At 37.2% G+C, this 20,723-nt stretch overlaps 1 protein-coding gene across 1 annotated transcript; it reads left to right on the top strand.

Moving 5' to 3' along the window:
- Positions 1-3,205: 3,205 nt before the first annotated feature.
- Positions 3,206-6,328, top strand: LOC136783652 (uncharacterized). The gene has a single exon (XM_066743900.1). The coding sequence runs from the start codon at positions 3,206-3,208 to the stop codon at positions 6,326-6,328; it is 3,123 nt and encodes a 1,040-aa protein (XP_066599997.1).
- The last annotated feature ends 14,395 nt before the right edge of the window (positions 6,329-20,723 follow it).

Below are 20,723 nucleotides of genomic sequence, written 5' to 3'. Positions count from 1 at the left end.
ATAGCATCGAGTCTAGTTGCCTACCCGATAATTTCTTATGGAACTATGGTTTACCAACCAATTCTCAAACTTATTCCGTCGTATACTAACAAAACAAGTCATTCTCATTGACAACAACACTCCTATGTTATTGATTCGTTGAGTCGTACGAACGTCCTCGGTGGGCCCCACGTTGGGCGCCAATTTGTAACGTGGCACTTATTGGGGGTCTAATGAAAACTCAAAATCGCTACTAGAAACTAACAAATTACTTAAATTTTATTATTTCTTTCATTGATTCACAATTTTTCAATATTTAAGGTCTCGATACATTTCCAAATATTCCCGTTACCTTCGGCATTGGTTTCCTGGATCACTATTACTCGACAACCAAATTTATACTCGATGTTAACGAAACTAACAAAGTTGGGCGCCAGGTCGTAAGACCACAAAAATCATTACCATTACTATATTAAATTATATAAATCCCAAAATCGACAACGGAGTAAGTAACTTTCTTGGCCTCACCGGCACTAAAAGAATAGCTAGATCTCACTCACAACATCTAGCATCAATTTCTCTCCGCTATCTGGGTCTGTGTTTCGGAAAATGGAAAATGCTACCAGCAGGAAAAGAAAGGGTAGTGAGAGAGTAGAATGCTACCAGCAGAAATTTAGGTAAATCTTCGGTACCAACAATCCCGATTTACCAAGGTGGACTACACCAACGTATGGCCCATTACCAAAACTTTCGTCTTCAGCGACCCCAGTTTTGGTATAATGGGGCGACACCGCACTGACCATACTCAAAAGCACTGAAAAGAGAGGAAAGAGAGAGAGAAGAGAAAGAAGAGAGAGAAACACAGAACACCAGAATTTGGGGGAGTTACTTATTCGATAACCTAAACAAAATGCAATTCCCCAATATAAATTCTATTACTTGACTCGACTCATGATTAGCAACACTACAAAAAAAACTAATCCCAAAAAAAGAAAACATGACTGTCGAATTCCAAGCTAAATACAATCCAATTTTAACAACAATTTCGAAATCCAGAAAACGCAATGAACCGGCTGCGTCGGCTAAGCTCAATCCCACAACGGCATGGGTAGAGGGGATGGATAAGGCCGAGAAAACACTCGTACGGCTCCACGCAACTATTCACTCTACAAAAAAAATAATATCGCAACCATAGGCTATAATAGATCCTAACTTACACTCAGCTCTGAAGATTCTTCTTGTTACATGTAAAATCATTATGAACTTTTGGTAAACCATATTCCCGATTCCTAACCTATTTTACAAAACTCTCGATAACTACATGCGCATCATCCAATCTCGCTCCATTCATTCATCACACACAACCCTTTCGGGGACCATACCCCTATTATCGTTAAAGCAAATCTCTAACCTCCACGACAGCTTTCTTCACCGGCATGTGTTACATCGGGTACAATGGTAAACTAATGGCAAGGGAAGACTCGATACATAGCAAACAAGAATTTACTATTTCGATATCCATTATCCACGACTAACTCACGATCATCCAGTATATTTACATTCACTCACACCTCCCAAAGAGGTTATGTCACCGCAATTCGAGTTACCTGGCCTCCCGTTAACCAGTCTCGCGCACACATGAAATAACGTGTACAGGGGCTCTATCCCGCTCTGCAAATCAAAATACCCGTACGCGACTCTACCCCGCACTACAACACTGCACTTTTCCCGTCCGCGAACTACCGGGCTGAAACGGAAAAGAATAGAAGCCGGAGTTTCCGCCAGTGGGCCTTTCGAATCTCGAAAAATATACTCCAAAGGGGGTCTATCATTCCCCTCAAACTATGTTTTAGCACCTCTCCTTAACAGAAACTCCAACTCCTAACACGACATACCGAGATTCTATCCCTAGCTCGTCAGTACATATTTGAGAATATCGATCCATGCGATCACTCACCGCTGATTTCGACTCGATCCTGTCTTATCAGTTGGAGGTCTGCTTTCCTCGATGGTCGAGCACGAAAGAAAGTCGCAAGCTCTCCGCGACTTCCCATCTTCCTCTCCTCACTTCCCCTCTCGATCCCTATTCGTCAATTCGCCTATTACTTATTACTATCGGATCCGCGACGCCAGGTGCGATCGAAAATCAATCATTCGATCCACATCCGCAGCTCAAGTTAAAACAAGGCTTTCCCGCTTCTACAACGACACCAAACTTCACTCACAGTCCTTCGTTCCATTCGTCATTATTATTTTCCCACCCAAAATAGCTTATTATTCCTTAATTTTTCGTCTATTCGCCTCGCGCTGTGAGGCCCTGCGCAATAGACGTGGTGGGGGTCGGCGCGTCGCTCAGATCCCTCGCTTCGGTCGTCGTCGACACAGCTTCCATCAGGCGTCTCAGAGGTGGCGCCAGCGGTCCGACGGGTCCGACGGTGCAAGCTGTGCTTCTCGGCGTAAGTGCCCTTCTCCTCGACCACAGGTCCGTGTAGCTCCTTTCGATCAACACGCGGCATCCAAAATTGGACATCCATTCCTGCGATCATCCATAAATCCTCTCCTCTTCTCTTCTCCTGTCCATCTCTCCGTCTTCGACTCCTCTTTCGCAGGTCCGGCTCAAAACCACATATCGTGACTCGCCGTATATATATACATAAAAGAAATGGATCGCAAAATTAAAATCAGGTGCAAAATCCATAATCAGCCATCGCCATGCGGGTTAAGTGCAGTGTCGGCCCGACCCATAACGAATTCCCTCCTAGTATAGAAAAACCCTTTTGTGACGTCGCACGTCACAGAAGGTAGATCTAATGAATCGGCAACAGAGCTTTATCAAATGCTGAAAATTCATGATCGTCCATTGGATTATAATTATAAACAATTAGACGTAATGTGCTTTCCAGATTTATTTCCGTATGGAATTAATGGACAACATGAAAACCGAAGTGTTCGTCTTAGTGATTTCGAATTTATTAAATCAAGGCTTATGTCCAAACATTCACGATATCGTTTAAATATACAATACTTCTTTTATTTAGTACACGACAGTAACATACGAAACATTAATGCTGGTATATTTCATAAATTAAATATTACGAATCCTCGTGAAAAGTAGACGGCTTCTAGTTATCTAGAAAAGTTGTCAAAACATCAACTGGAAACTAATTTAAACACTATTTTTGGTAGGTTACGCAATACACCGCAATTTTGGATTAGACCAAGATGCATGTTGAAATGTATGATTCATAACTACGGACCTGCCACATGGTTCTTGACACTTAGTCCGAGCGAATGGCTTTGGTCAGATATGATTGAATATCTTCGTGAAATAAATAGTCCCAAATCGAAAACCATGTCAATAAATGAGCTTATTGCTTCCGATCCGATATCAGTATCTAGATTTATTAAAAATAAATTACAAGCAATAATTGATTTTATAACTTCACCTGACAATCCTATTGGAGAAGTCTCGCATTACTTTATACGTAGAGAGTATCAAGGTAGAGGTACTCAACATTTTCATATGTTAATTTGGATAAAAGATGCTCCAATAATTAATGAATCTTCTAATGAAGATGTAGCAGCTTTTATTTTAAAGTATATTACTTGCAGAATGCCTTCCCAAAACATTTCTCCTGAATTATATAGACGCGTTGATAAACACCAACGACACAAACATAACAGTTATTGTTTACGTGCTAAAAAAACCAAAAATAAGACTAGTCAGATCTGCAGATTTGGTTTTTCTAGACCAATTACTGATACGTTATTAATCAGAGACGTAGCTGTATCCATGGGGCGCCGAAAACAATTGAAAACAAAGAATAGACTTTACGACTTACCACGATCACAAGAAGAAGTTAATATTAACGATTATAATCCTGCAATTCTTTGTGCATGGGAAGGAAATATGGATATACAATTCGTCGGAGAAAAATCGACTTTATTAACGTGGTACACTACTAAATATGTATCTAAATCAGAAAAAAGTAACATAACAGACACACTGGACGTTATAAATTCTACTAAATCTATACGTAGTAATTTATGGAATATTGGAATGCGAATGTTAAATAATAGGGAGTGTGGTGCGTTGGAAGCTGCAGATTGCTTGTTAGGAATTCCGTTATTTATAACAGATCCAAAAACCACTATTCGATGGGTAGATGTTCATATGATAAGTAGGAGAAAATTAAAAACTCGTAAGGAAATTGAAGCTTTGAGTCCCGATTACACGGACATATTTTGTCACTCAATGATAGATTATTATTATCCAACCAGGCCTAAGAAACTTGAATCTACATGTCTGTATGATTTTGTAAAATGGTATGATACAGTTAAACAGGCACCTATTAGAAAAGTGGAGCATTACAAAACAAATGATAATTTATATTTGAAAAAACGTTCAATTGGCTGCTTAATTAATCATTATCATTATAACATACAAACGCAACCAGAAGCATATTTCTATGCATTACTATTATTGTTCAAACCTTGGCGAAATACTGATGAATTGAAGTGTGGATGTAATACATACGCAGAAGCGTTCGTATCAGTACAGTCAGAACTTGTAGATGGATTAAAATATCATGAACGTATTTTAGAAATTCAGAAAGGAATGGATTACATGAAAGAATTAATTAATAAAAATATTGAGGAAAGTAATGAAGGTGCTAAATGTTCAAATGATTTATCATTAGAATGTGTACCTATAGAAGTAGAAGGCGCAATGAAAGACTTTCAAGATGTACAAAATAAGTACGAAGATTTAGATGTTTCACAAATGATATCAGAGTTGAATTCTGATCAAGAAAGGTTTTTTAATAAAGTGACAACAACTTTATCTACCGATCATGAAATTCTTAGACTTTACGTTAGTGGTGAAGGTGGTACGGGTAAAAGTTTCTTAATAAAAGCTATAAGATGTTGGATAAAGAAAATCATGAAAAAAGATGTCATTGTCAGTGCTCCCACGGGAATAGCAGCTTTTAACATTGATGGTCTAACGATTCATAGAGTGTTTCAACTGCCGGTAGAACATGGACGTACAGCTAAATATACAGAATTATCAGACGTAGCAATTAAAGTTATTCGTGAAGAACTTAAAAATGTTACATTAATAATTATTGATGAAATATCCATGATTTCAAATGTAACGTTAATGTATATACATCTTAGATTAGTAGAAATATTCAATACTAAAGACTTGGATAATGGTTGGTTTGGAGGAAAACACATATTATTTTTTGGTGATTTGTTACAATTGCCACCTGTACGTGATAAACAACCTTTCATAAAATTATCAAATGTCGATATTGAAAATTACATAGGCACTTTAGGTTCTTATGACTTATGGACCAATTTATTTTCCTATGACGAATTGACAATTAATATGCGACAAAAGGCTGACAATACTTATAAAGATATTTTATCGAGAATTAGAATTGGTACTGTACAAGATTCGGATACTAAGATTTTACTTTCAAAAAAGATAAATTTCAAAAGTATTAAAATTGAAGATCGAATGCAAGAATTATGTGATTTAATTTCTACTTTATCGTCTGATACTGTTTGCTTACTACCAACCTGTAGCCAGTGCGATACTTTGAACGAAGCAATGCTAAACAGATTAATGACTGACGAGATACAACTGATTGCTCATGATGCAACAGTTTGTCCAATGTATTTAAAGAAAAAAGTGTTACAAGTATTAAATACTGAGGATGAAGATAGTTCTCGAACAGCTGGATTATCCAGAATAATACGTATTAAATTAGGATCTCGTATAATGTTAAGAAGAAATATTGACATTACATTAGGTCTTGTCAATGGAACGATAGCTACGGTTAAATCAGTAACACGATCCGTTGATAATAAGAACGATATTGAAAAAGTGCAAATCCTATTGTCCACCGGAGTAGAGTTTACGCTTGAACGCATAAGTGTTAAATTTGAGGTAATGGATAGAGTTTACGTTATAAGAAAGCAATTTCCTATATGTCTCAGTTATGGCATGACGGTTCATAAAAGTCAAGGATTAAGTTTGAAGACTGCAGTTGTAGATGTAGGTAATTCTATCTTTACTTGCGGTCAAGCATACGTTGCTCTTTCAGGAGTAACAGCATTAGAATGTCTGTACATGATTAATTATGATCCAGCTTCTGTGAAAGCTAGCGAATTGGCTATAATAGAGTACAATCGCCTTCGGAAACAATTTAGACCTGAATTAGAAAATATAAGTGTTTATAAAGGAAACACTAGAAAAATGCTTGACACTATGTGGATGATTCCAAAGGGTATTCAAGAATGTCAATTAATTGAAAGTGAAATACCTAATAATTTAGTGTGAAATGTTAGAGGTTTTTAAGCAATAATAAAATTTATTCCTATGCAAATGCTACTATGCAATGCATTTTATATTGTTCCTCTATTAGAAGCGCCATATTTACTTTGGACGATAAGGATGTTATGAGACGTTTTATGAATGTCTATCAAACTAACAAAAGTATTGTTACTCTTGACGATGTTAGGCAATGCTTAGGAAATACGTACCACAATAATCGCAAACAAGATGCTGGTAAATTTATTCCAGATTTTTGCAGTCATTTTCATTTTATGAAGTCAATGGTAGAAAATAACTTTACTACAACTTCACGGTGTGTTACATGTAATTACACAAAACTGTATAATTCTTCGACCTTTTCCATTTCACTTAACATACCCAAAAAATCCAAAAAGTCATATGATTTGACTGAATTAATAAAACAGAATTATTCAATATGGATTAAAGAAGAGATACGTTGTCAATATTGTAATGGCATGGAACAGCTTAAAAAAGTTGAAATAACCACGACAAGTAAGGTGCTTATTGTTCAGCTGGTACTTTTTAAACAAGTAAATGATCAATTTACAAGAATTCAGCAATGTGGAATAAAAAGTATTCCAACTACAAAATTGCGCATTAATGACAATTCTTATAAAATTATTAGCGCAATCTTTCATAATGGTACAACTATTGACGAAGGATACTACATTTCTATGTTACGTCATAGTGGTTCTTCTTGGATAGTTGTAGATGATGAAAAGATTACCTATACAAATTGGCCTCGTAATGCAAAAAATATTTATATATTATTTCTTGAAAAAATGTAAATTAATAAAAATATGCATTTTACTTAATTATTTTTATATGTTGAAAGTATGTTTATTGATTATGAAAAATTTGATCAAATTTTTATTATAGTGAAACTGAAAACGTTAAAAAAGTAGCCTTGCGCATTAATTATGAAGTTCATTTATGTAAAATGCATTACAAATATCAATAAATTCCATGTGCTGACTGTGATATTTTTTCAATATTAATATATATATATTTTTATTAGTTAAGCGCTGTTGTTTCAAAACATGAGAAATGTGGAAATTTTCTTTAAATTCTGTAGAATTTAAAAGAATAATTTAATTTTTTAAATATATACTCTCTTACAAAACGTTATGAAATCCCCCAAAAAACAGACTTCGCCTGTAAAAAAAGGCGGCAAGTACATAAACCATCTAGCATAAATGATATAGTAAAATTATGCAATTAAAAAAAGTAGTGAAATCCAAATATTAGGCAAGTATATTTATTACCTTAGCAAAAGTTAAATTTTTGAAAAAAAAAAGGAACAAAATATCACTTGCCGGGCCCGTAATGTCCATGAACAGTGGGAAATGAATCGTGTGTGAGATTCAGCTATAGCATAGTATAGGAATTTCGTGTTAAAATACAGAGTGAAGTTAGCCGAACCACATACGATTCTATTTCTCACTGTGCATGGACATTACGGGCCCGGCAAGTGATATTTTGTTCCTTTTTTTTTCAAAAATTTAACTTTTGCTAAGGTAATAAATATACTTGCCTAATATTTGGATTTCACTACTTTTTTTAATTGCATAATTTTACTATATCATTTATGCTAGATGGTTTATGTACTTGCCGCCTTTTTTTACAGGCGAAGTCTGTTTTTTGGGGTTACAAATATCAATAAATTCAATGTGTTGACTGTGATATTTTTTGAATATTAATATATACAGGGTGTAACGAAACGCCCGCCTTTTCTCGTAACTGGAGGTTCGGGGTGACCATCCAAATGCACGTGTAAAATTTTGTTCGAATCGTTCAAGGGGTTTAAGAGTTATTTCCATTTAAAACTCACCCTTTTTCGGTCCTTTTCGAACGATTTTAACTGCATAATAAAGTGGAGAAAGTGAAAAAACAATTGACGAACACCCCACTAGAATGTAAAAATTATCGATCGCGCGCGATAATACATTTGCTATTTATTTCATTAATCTGGCTATTAGATTAATTTTAAAAATAGCAAAATCCTTTTCATTACAATTCCAAATCATTTCAATACAAGTATCATTGACTGAATTGATGGAAAGAGGGAGAAGATAGAATGAAAAGGAAAGTATCAAAAGCTAAAATGTCACGCGACCGCACTGATAATTTAATAGGAAACACATCAAGGCATTTTCTTTCTACAAACGAAAATAAAAAGAATGATTTAAAATCAATTCATTGATGACAGAAAAAATTAAACTTACCCATTATTGTTCTCCAAGTTCCTTTACACCGAAGTTTTTGAAAAAGCTTCAAACTGGCTTCTCGATGATTTCCAGAATGCACACTATCATTGATTTTGCATTTAAGAACTCGCGAATTTAAGCAAATTAGGTGTTAACCTACGTTTCTTCAAAACACCGGTTAATTTGACACTTTTTGAACTGTTTGAAGTAGGCTGCAAAGAGAGACACAGAGAGACAGAATAATCAATAATTCGTTTCGACCACTCTTAATCACCCTACTTCAAACAGTTCAAAAGTGTCAAATTCACCAGTGTTTTGAAGAAACGTAGGTTAATACCTAATTTGTTTAAATTCACAAGTGCTTAAATGCAAAATCAGTGATAGTGTGCTTTCTGGAAATCATCGAGGAGCCAATTTGAAGCTTTATCAAAAACTTCGATTTAAAGGAACTTGCAGAACATTTAATGGGTGAGTTTAGTTTTCTCCTTTATCAATGTATTGATTTTGAGGTAGTAGAGAATATGACCTAATAATAATATGACCTAATAAGATTATCGCCTAAAAACGCTAACTTCACATTGGTGAGAAGGCGGTATTACAAATTATTGATTAAATCGTCTGAATGTCTAAAATCGAGAAGCTGGCAACGTTGGACTGGATGGTTGTCATTTGGTTATGTGTGCGTGAATATCCATGAGTTCTCTTACTCCGAATTTTGAATTTTTGGCGGCGACCGTAATCTTTGACGACGTCGTTTTTAATAGAATTAAATTTTTGTAAAATAAATGTAGACAAAAACGTGTCAACGTATTTCACGATAATTATCGAATATATTATTATTTAATTTAGGAAGATAGAGTTGTCATTTAAATTGAATAGACTAAAATGTTACACATCTTTAAAATACAAGTATCTACAGAGATTCCATGATCATATTTATTCAGGTTTGAATGTTATAAAACACTCAAACCTGAATAAATATGATCATGGAATCTCTGTAGATACTTGTATTTTAAAGATGTGTAACATTTTAGTCTATTCAATTTAAATGACAACTCTATCTTCCTAAATTAAATAATAATATATTCGATAATTATCGTGAAATACGTTGACACGTTTTTGTCTACATTTATTTTACAAAAATTTAATTCTATTAAAAACGACGTCGTCAAAGATTACGGTCGCCGCCAAAAATTCAAAATTCGGAGTAAGAGAACTCATGGATATTCACGCACACATAACCAAATGACAACCATCCAGTCCAACGTTGACAGCTTCTCGATTTTAGACATTCAGACGATTTAATCAATAATTTGTAATACCGCCTTCTCACCAATGTGAAGTTAGCGTTTTTAGGCGATAATCTTATTAGGTCATATTCTCTACTACCGATTTTGAATCATTCCCTTTAGCTTCGTTAGTAGAAAGAGAATGCCCTCATGCATTGTCTATTAAGTTATCATTGCGCTCGCGCGATATCTTAGCTTTTGATACTTTCCTTTACATTGCGTCAACTCGCTCTTTCCATCAAATAAGTCAATGATGCTTGTACTGAATTGAATTGAAATTGTAATGTAAAGGATTTTGTTATTTTTAAAATTAATCTAATAGCCAGATTAAAGAAATAAATAGCAAAAGTATTATCGCACGCGATCGATAATTTTTACATTCTAGCTGGCTGCTCATCAATTGTTTTTCACTTTCTCCACTTTCCATTATGCAGTTAAAGTCGTTCGAAAAGGACTGAAAAAGGGTGATTTTTAAATAGAAAGAACTTTTAAACCTCTTGAATGATTCGAACGAAATTTTACACGTGCACTCCGTTTGTCACCCCGAACCTCCAGTTACGAGAAAAGGCGGTCGTTTCGTTACACCCTGTATATATATTTTTTTTTATTAATTAAGCGCTGTTTTTTGAAAACATGAGAAGTGTGGAAATTTTCTTTAAATTCTGTAAAATTTAAAAGATTAATTTCATTTTTTAAATATATATTCTCTCACAAAACGTTGTGAAATCCCCCAAAAAACAGATTTCGCCTATAAAAAAAGGCGGCAAGTACATAAGTCATCTCGCATATATAATATAGTAAAATTATCCAATTAACAAAAGTGGCGAAATCCAAATATTAGGCAAGTATATTTTATTACCTTAGCAAAAGTTAATTTTCGAAAAAAAAAAGGAACAAAAAAGTTACTTGCCGAGTCCGTAATGTCCATGCACAGTTACAAATAGAATCGTCTGTGGTTCGGCTAACTTCACTCTGTTTTAATATGAAATTTGCTATACTACGCTGTAGCTGAATCTCACACATGATTCAATTTCCCACTGTACATGGACATTTCGGTCCCGGCAAGTAACTTTTTTGTCACTTTTTTTTTTCAAAAATTTAACGTTTGCTAAGGTAATAAAATATACTTGCCTAATATTTGGATTTCACTACTTTTTTTAATTGGATGATTTTACTATATTACTTATGCGAGATGGCTTATGTACTTGCCGCCTTTTTTTACATGTCATATTACCAGCTTTTCGTATAATCTAAAATGCATAAACAGTAATGTAATATATGAAATAAATATCGTATATTGAAATATAAATCAATAAATGTTATTATGTCATTTATTATACCGATCTGAGCCCTTTTCCAGGAATTCGTTCTTCATCAGCGTCATTGTCACTTGCTGATAATACTTGTTGTAGTAAATGAGACTTTGTTTCTCTCTAGCTTTATACATCAAATTTAGCTCCTAAAAGTTCATTACAATTAAAAACACTTTTTTCAGGCCAATACTATTTTGAAAACTTTGTAATAAAAAACAATACTTCATCCATTCCAGCTAGTTTTGTGTCCTAACTTTATAGGCGTAACCATGCTTCGATTGAATTCTTTGACGTTTTCGAGGATAATTCATTTCTATAGTATCCTGCGATAACCATGTATAAAAGAATGTATTGTATTCTTCAGCAATTTCTCCTATAAAATGAAACAAAAATATGTAGTTTTTAATTTTCTAACTAATTTTACCAACTAAGTGCCAACCTTTCTTAGCTTGCAAAATTCTTTCCAAACGCTGTGCTTCTTGTCTTCGGAATCCATTATGCAATGATATTTGTACACGAATATTGGCTTTTGGTAAATGAAAATATGTATCTGTTACTTCACTTACAAATATAGTATTAACTGTAGTATTTAATTTAAATTTCAGTAAAATTTGTATCCCCCCGAAAAAAAACACTTTCGTGTAAAAAAAAAATGGCAAGTAATTTGGTCCTTTCTCTCCACAAAAATCAAAATCCCAATAAAATACCATAAAAAAAATTTACACAAAATAAATCTCAAACAAAAATTCCGGCAACACAAAGAATTGAAATAACTTAAATTCGACAAGTAATAATTTGATCCCAAACAAAAGTACCGGCAACACAAAGGATTGAAATCATTTATAAATTCGACAAGTAATCAAGCAGCAATATAAAGCACTAAGGTCGCATAATTTAGGCAACTAAAAAAATGTGAATATGTAATTAATTATTACATCATTTTTGTATACATACTACTTGCCAGGAGGGGCCAAATAGTGTTACGTATTGTGACGAAGTATAATGTTCGTCACTTATATGTATTTCATCTTTTCAGTTAGTCCGGTAAACGGGAGGGGGAACATCACCTGCCGGGCTTAGCGACAACACGCGTATTAATCTTATTCGCGGTCGATGATAAAATAGATCCGCGCGTGTGCAGAATACATTGTCTCGCGTGCCATAATTGCCGAACGACACTCGCATTTTTGGGCCCTACGTAGCCGGTTGTGTGCCGTAGTTGTGTCTTGTTGAGTCGTTAAGGTTACTCCCCTGTTTAGTATTTTCTATTTCTTCTCTACTTGTAATAGTGCGCCATAGCGATGTCACTGAAAGGATTCCCTGGTTATTAAGGGAAAAGGTGTAGCATGGTAAATGGACCCGATACAGGAAGCATGGAAGGAAAGCAGAACTTGGGAAGAACCGTCTAGCACGTGGTAGTCCTTAAAAGGCCCCTGCATGGATCCCCATTTTGTCTGCATATATAGTTGATTCCAGGTAAAGCTAACTTCGAACTTGCGAAGTCAGGCTTCCTTAATCTTATACTCCTCTTTCCTTGAGTTTCGTCCGGCATTATTACTCGTATGATTTTTCTTATATTTGTATTGAGCGTATATCAGGTATTTTGTAATTAATTAATTCTGGTTCGGACTTGTCCAAACCTAGCACGGGATCGAGAAAGGCGAATCGCTGAGGGAATGCCCTATATTCAAGGGATAATTATAGGTCGGGGTGTAACCCCTCGACGGAGGTGAGCATCGTGTGTGCCTCCTCTAAGGCTTTCCTCGCCTATTTCATAAAAGTCTCCCCTAGGTTATCTTTATTTTCAGTTGTATACTTTAAAGCGTCTTGGTAGACGCCTAGAGACAGTCTCAAGCCGGTCAGCCGCGGAGGGTCGTATTAACGGATTTAGCAGGCTGGCGCCCAACACCTTGTAAACGGTTTATCGTACTTCACCTCCTTTTCATTATGGTGTATTTAATACCCACAAAAAACAGACTTCGCCTTTAAAAAAAGGCGGCAAGTACATAAACCATTTAGCATAAATAATATAGTAAAATTATCCAATTAAAAAAAGTAGTGAAATCCAAATATTAGGCAAGTGTATTTTTTCACCTTAGCAAAAATTAAATTTTTGAAAAAAAAAAGGAACAACAAAGTTACTTGCCGGGCCCGTAATGTCCATGCACAGTGGGAAATTGAATCGTGTGTGAGATTCAGCTATAGCGTAGTACAGCAAATTTCATGTTAAAATACAGAGTGAAGTTAGCCGAAACACAGACGATTCTATTTCTCACTGTGCATGGACATTACGGGCCCGGCAAGTAACTTTGTTGTTCCTTTCTTTTCTAAAATTTAACTTTTGCTAAGGTGAAAAAATACACTTGCCTAATATTTGGATTACACTACTTTTTTTAATTGGATAATTTTACTATATTATTTATGCTAAATGGTTTATGTACTTGCCGCCTTTTTTTACAGGCGATGTCTGTTTTTTGTGGGATTTCATAACGTTTTGTAAGAGTATAATATTTAAAAAATTAAATAATTCTTTTAATTTTTCTACAGAATTTAAAGAAAATTTCCACACTTCTCATTTTTTGAAACAGCAGCGTTTAACTAATAAAATAATATATATTAACATTGAAAAAATATCACAGTCAACACATTGATTTTATTGATATTTGTAATGCATTCTGCATAAATGAACTTCATAATGCCCCGGCTACTTGTTTAATGTTTTCAGTTTCACTATAATAAAAGTTTGATTAAATTTTTCATAATCAATAAACATACTTTCAACATATAAAAATAATCAAGTAAAATGTAAGTTTTAATTAATTTACATTTTCTGTTTATCAACATTTGACTTTTACCACCATCTGACCTTGCTAGACTTCACTAGTTTCATCAACTACTTGAGTTGATATTGGGGCAAGACAGGACAAGCAATTCACAAAGCTTTGAATAAGCTACAATCAAGCATATATTCAAAGCTGACATTGTCGTTTTGCATACCGCGTTTCTTTTTAGCACCAATTACTCTCACATTTATGCTGCTAATTTTTGACAAAAGTGACATAGGAGATACATTGGCGAGTCGTCCTTATAACATTTCCTGTGCCAGAGTCCTCAAATGTTCGTTTCGCTAATTTCTATACACTGTTGAAACTGGTCGGATTTCTGGTGCTGCAAAATGGAGTGGAAACCATTAATTTTTGGACTGAGTTTCAATTGAGAATAAACGTGTATTATTTCATCCATACCAATGACCAGTATACTGCCTTTGGCCTAGAATACTAGCATAGGTAACAGAGGAAAACAATCAACAGTTATTAACTCAATTTTACAGAATTTCATCCAAAGAGTCTCATCCTTAAATTATGGCTGAGCAATGGATGACGTATTTTTGAATATTGGCTTATTCTTACTTTGCCAATCTTTCAATGCTTGCATCTTTTCCTGTTTCTAGTACCAGAATGCAGGAATGATAAGCCCAATTGTTGATTCAACTCCAATAGTCAGTATGTGTTGTGACCATGTACTATTTTAAGATAATACATGTTCACTAAAAAGATATATATATATATATATCTATCTATAGAACATTGAGACATATTATGGTCATATTATCAAGGCCATAATATCATGTCCTATACGCTTGGCCTACCTATCATCCGAAATATAGTATAAAGTTCGATGATTGATAGGTCATAAAGTAGAGTAACGATCGTGGCCCATAAGTCGTATGTTAACTGGGTCTAACGAACTACGGCCTTCCGCGGCTCCCGAATATTCAGGTTGAATTTTCGGAAGAAGTCAGACCTTGGATCTGATTGGTAGTACCAATAGCTTAATCGGCTCCGCCAATTAGATTTAGCGTTACGAAAGGTTGGGGATAGGGGACCAACAGCTCGTTGCTGGTGTCTCCCGATTTTTGCGACACTCGTTATTTAGTTCTGAAAAGGATCAGACGTATTTGCGACACTCGTTATCTAGTCCTGAAGAAGATCAGTCGCGATCTTAGCAACTCGGAAATTGAAGACTCGCATCGTAGCAAGTGAAAAGTGTGGAAGCTACTCGACTCCGCTCTACTCAGCTCTGCCCTGCTCTGCTCTGCTCTGCTCCGATCTGCTCTGTTCTGCTCATCTCGGCTCTGCTCTGCTCGGCTTTACGTTGCTCGACGCTGCTCTGCTCTGCCCTGCTCTGCTCTGCTCTGCTCCGATCTGCTCTGCCCTGCTCTGCTCTGCTCTGATCTGCTCTGTTCTGCTCATCTCGGCTCTGCTCTGCTCGGCTCTACGTTGCTCGACGCTGCTCTGCTCTGCCCTGCTCTGCTCTGCTCTGCTCCGATCTGCTCTGCTCTGCCCCGATCTGCTCTGCTCAGCTCTGCTCGACGCCGCTCCGCTCTGCTCTGCTCTGCTTTATCCTGCTCAGCCGTCGTTCTCCAGCTCCAACGGAAAAGGTTAGCGGGAGTCCCAGCTCCTAGAAATCCTTATATCACGAATAAACTTCGGAAAACGCGCTTAATAGCCGTGAAATCGTCAAAAACCACGAATTACGAGTTAAACATACTCCCAAAGTGCGTGGATTGGGAATTAGGGACATAAATGAGAAATTGGAACAATAGTCTAATATCGAGAAACTTTGAGATTCGCTAGTAATTCAAGGACACCGTCGTCTTTGGGTTTTCGGATATGAAATGTACATAATTTTTATCTATAACTTACGTTAAGTCCTTTTATCGTTTACCGTGTATATAATGTCGTATTAAAGTATTGTATTTTCCGAGAAATTGGTTATGCGCTTACAGTATAGTTGATGGGTCGAATTCGGGTATAAAGAGTGACCGGGATATTCGTTCAGTTTCGAATTTCAGTTACGTTTCGTACAGTTCGTCGCGTTTAACCAGGGGTGCATCCCGAGGTCGAATTCTCCCCGAAAGGAGCTACCTCGTTCGATCACCTCGTGGTAATACAGTTCGTTTTCTCGTCAGAAGGAACCCCGGAGGTGAATTCTCCCAGAAAGAGCTACTCCGTTCGGTTCTCTTCGCGAGAGTATAGTTTCGTTTAGTTAAAAGGTCGCAGGAGAAACACCTGCCTTGGGTAGGCCTTTATTTGATTAGTTAGTTGTTTAGTGAAGAAATTCGTTGGATTGATCCCGAGCACTCCGGAAAACCGTTTTCTACGCCATTTCGAGTTATAGTTTTGTAGAATACGAATAACGATCTATGCGCTATGAAGTCTGACAAATACAGCAATGTCTTTTTGGAAATATAGACACTTTATTATCGAATATAGTATGTAGTGATTTGACCCGAACTGCCAAATCCTTTTGCGTTTTACGTTTCAGGAACTCACCCACTCTCCGCTTCCGCAATCCTACTCTTATATTCACTGAGCTAGTTGGCATTTTAGTTTGACGAATACAGTACTTTGCAGTCACTACAGTACAGTGGTTCTTTCGGGAACCTGGCGCCCAACTTACGTTACAGATTTTGATTTAGTTACAGCTTACGAATATCTTAGGGTATGCCAAAATTTTTGTAGTGTAGCAAATTTTGGCGCCCAACGTGGGGCCCACAGAAGCAGAATTTGTTGAAATAGCCTTTCACAAATTCCACTTCGAATTATCGGGAGTAAAGTCTTATTTGCCGCGAATAATAGCACCCGCATAGGGCAAATATAAGCTAGAATTTGGTGAAATAGCCTTTCGCAAATTCGGCTTAAAATTATTTTAATTCGAGTCATATTATTTTTCATATCCGTTTCCTTTCGAACTCCTATTGCCTCCAATCCAAATCCTTTGTTTGGCAATTCGGAGTTATACAGTAGTTAGGCTTTCGAATCTCACGATTAATATTCAAATAATCGAAGTTAATCGAAATTAACGTCTTCTCATATAGGATTATCGTAACGAGCATTAATGATTTATGCTCATATTATTTCATGTGTCTATAGCCTTTCCGTATCTGTTATAAGATACGGATAATTCTAGTCGAATATTCCGGTCTTATTTCGAGCCGAAATAATCATCTTTAATTTCTAATACGGAAGATTTCGACATAGGAAATCTACGTGTAGAAAAACTATTGAGGGGGAAACTAGGGGGACACCGCGAGTGCCCAGTCGCGCGGAACTAAGCCGATTAGCTCACGCTTCACTGACTTCCCATTGTTTCGACATAGGACTTACAATATTCGACTATTATATGTATATATATATATTCGCCAAGCGAATTTAATTTTATTTCGATATCTTTACGAAATTACTTTAGCATTTTTCCCTTTGTTTTTCGCGACTTTCAGGGGAACTTGGATAACGGACACTTACGGAATATTGCGCCTGCTAATTAATAAATTAATTATTAATTATTAGTTATTAATTATTGATTATTAAATTATTTAATCGCGAATTACAATTCGTAATTTCATATTCAAGTTTATTTTGTTTTGGTTTGGGAAGGTTTGACTTCCGTACATTAGTCAGAGCTGCACTTCCGTAATCCTCCGAATATAAATAAAATCGCGAACATTGTCGTTTCGATTCCCAATTAGGATCTTATTTATTTCCGTATACCTTGCCTTTTCTTTTCAGGAATTACTAATGGTTTAAACTGTATGTTTCCCATTTATATGTATATTCCTTTTCGGTAACGCGTAATCGGGTATCCTTTTGTTGCTTTTCCTTCGGTTTTATTCGGGAAATAGATATTTTCTATTAATTCTTTTCCGGTTTTCGCGCTCATTTTAGTGATGGCTACCGCGACTTACGGTAATTTAGATTGGATCGAGGGATTGACAGAGGATGAGGCTCGAAAGATCCTCAATCAATATCGCTTGGACGATAAGGGCATATTACCCACCCTTCGTCAAAGGCTTCGGAAACATTTTTCGCGGGAGAAGAGTTCGGCATTACCGCGTACCCCTCCGGGTACCCAGTCACACCAGACTACGCGTGCAGTCATGGATACTTCACAGCTTTTGGGGAAAGCTGCTAGTATCATACAACCTTTAGAATTAATTGACGATATGCCGCATCCAGTTCGGGTTACGCGACCAGCTACTCCTACGCCCATTTCACAGGAGATTTATACCTCCATTCGTGCCGGGACACGTAGGAAACAATATCAGGCACCTATCGAGTCTAGGGATGTCCGAGATCGGTCGCTCTCACCCCCACGAGGTTCGTCCACTCCCACTCGTGCAGATTTTGACGAGTTTAAACGGGACGTGCACGACATGATCGGTCAGCTGCGAGATGTGGTTTTGCAGATGCGTACTACATCCGCAGTCCCGACTGCTCCTGCTCCAAGGGAAGAGTACTTCCCAGAAGAGGAAGAGCCGAGGGAAACATACCGTCGCCCTAATAGAGGTCACTTTCAGACACCGCGTTTTCCTCGATCTCTCGCAAATCGGGACTATGCCGCGCAATTCAACCAACTACATTCTACCTTAAAGAGAATGAACGTTTCGTTTAGCGGCAAATCCGGTGAAGATGTAGAGGCTTTCTTAGCGCGTATTACGGAAACTCGCATTATTTTCGATCTTCCAGATGCGGAACTATTAAAGTACCTCCCTTTGCTTTTATCGGACATGGCTCTCCACTGGTTTCGTAGTCACCAGCGAGATTGGGAGAATTGGGTACATTTTGAGCGTGCCTTTCGTTCGCGTTTCGGAGCTCGCTCACTCCAAGTATCTCTGCGCGTAGAAATAGCCCAACGTACGCAGGCAGAAGATGAACCCGTGGATCATTATCTCACGTGCATCCACGTACTATTAGAAAGAGTCTCGCCGCCCATGTCGGAAGAAGAGTGGATCATTTGGGCTCACACTAATATGCTTCCACGAATCCAAGCGCTTATCGATATTAATAACGTAGTATCTTTCGATGCGTTAGAATCCCGCGCTATACAGATTGAGAGTAGTTTAGCCCGGCAAAATAGGTATCGAGCTCCCCCATTACCAGAACACTCTCTTTTTCCGGATTTAGCCTTCGGACGACCTACTCGTCGTACACGTACCGCGATGACAGCCGAAGAACAACCTGTCCTGGCTGTTCAGGAGAAGACTAAGAAGGAGAAACCTTCGCGAGATCCTCCACCATACCGCCGGCTCCAGTCACTACGACTAACCCTTTCGTCGTGGAACCTTCGGAAGTCCAAACTTCTTTCACCGTAGATTCCCTCTGTTGGAATTGTCAGGAGAAAGGTCATCGTTATTCGGACTGTCCGAAAACTCGGACTCGTTATTTCTGCCATAAGTGTGGTCGGGATGGATTTACCGTGCGTAATTGTCCGAAGTGTACGGGAAACGGCCAAGGGACACGTTAAATACCGGATCGTGTCCGAAGATAGATATATCAAACGTACAGTTTCCAGCGGTGCAATTAAATTCATGTCGACTTTCGCGAGAATTCTCGTCCGGTATCGAGAAAATATATTCGCTTTCTACCGCCCTTTTGTATATAGAAATTCAGGTTCAGGGCCACACCATTTTAGCTCTAGTTGATAGTGGCGCATCTCGTTCTTTTATTGGGAAGTCGGGCCTCTTGAAACTTACGACGGCCAATGTATCCGTATCTACAGTTTCGCCCATTTCGATAGTGACCGCTGATGGCCATCGGGAAAACTTATCGCAGTGTTATAGTCCCTCATATCAAATAGAAGGTCGTAGTCAAGTTATTCCTACCTTCTTCTTTCCGTCTCTCGCCGTACCCTTCATTTTCGAGATCGATGCCTTACAAATTTTTGGTATTATTATTAATTATGGAAACCGCACATGGAGTTATCGTGACGAACCGAATCGACAGTATAACTTCGTGGATGCTCGGGACAACGTGCCCTATTGCAACGCACTTCGAGTCCTTAATGATTGCGAATCGGTGCGTTTAAAAACGTTCTTAGACGAACGAATCCCGATTTTGAAACGGGCTCCGGGATTAACCCATCTAACTGAACCTTTTTACCGACCTGACGAACCAAAGAAAAGTGAGTTACTGTCGTGCGTTTCGTAGAGTCTTACGTCATTTTTATCCCGCGACAATTGAGTAACTTCAAGCTTTTCGTTTACCCTTCCGTGTACCTGTCTCAGTTTTTCGCTGTTCTCTATGTCGCTAGGATTAAGTTTCGTTTCCGTTACAGTTTCGAGATTTAGAGTATCTTTTCGTGCTCATGGGGCCAAATTTTTCGTGCGAACGCCGCCAAGATATCTCTAATATTGCGTACAGTTCAATTTTTGATACCGTTATAGTTAAGATTTGCATATCGTTTGGATTAAGTTTTACGTATCGTTTCGTAGCGTTTCGCGTATTGCTTCGTAGAGCTTTGCGTATCGTTTCGTAAAGCTTCGCGTATCGTTTTGTCTCAGTAATCTTGTCCGTCCCTTCCTTTCATTGTTGTGTTGGGACTTACCGCTCTTACTTTTTATCTCCCGAACTATTGCCGATTTAACGACCCCAGTTTACCGTCCGTTACAGGGTAACCTCACAATCAAGTAGAGAGTGACGTTCCTTGTCCTATGACGACTATCTTTCGTTCTGTGTGTATATAATTGTCTTCTCTCCTTCGAATCCTCCAGATCAAGACATGTATATGA

The sequence above is a fragment of the Prorops nasuta genome, unplaced genomic scaffold (genome assembly GCF_024137725.1).
Source record: "Prorops nasuta isolate Cenicafe-Biocafe unplaced genomic scaffold, Cenicafe_Pnas_1.2 PNAS00034, whole genome shotgun sequence".
Lineage (NCBI taxonomy): Eukaryota > Metazoa > Arthropoda > Insecta > Hymenoptera > Bethylidae > Prorops > Prorops nasuta.
Note: the sequence above shows the minus strand (reverse complement) of the source record. Positions and strands in the feature narration are given on the sequence as shown.

Coding starts and splice junctions, on each gene's coding strand:
- LOC136783652 (XM_066743900.1), top strand. CDS start 3,206: ATGTTGAAATGTATGATTCATAACTACGGACCTGCCACATGGTTCTTG.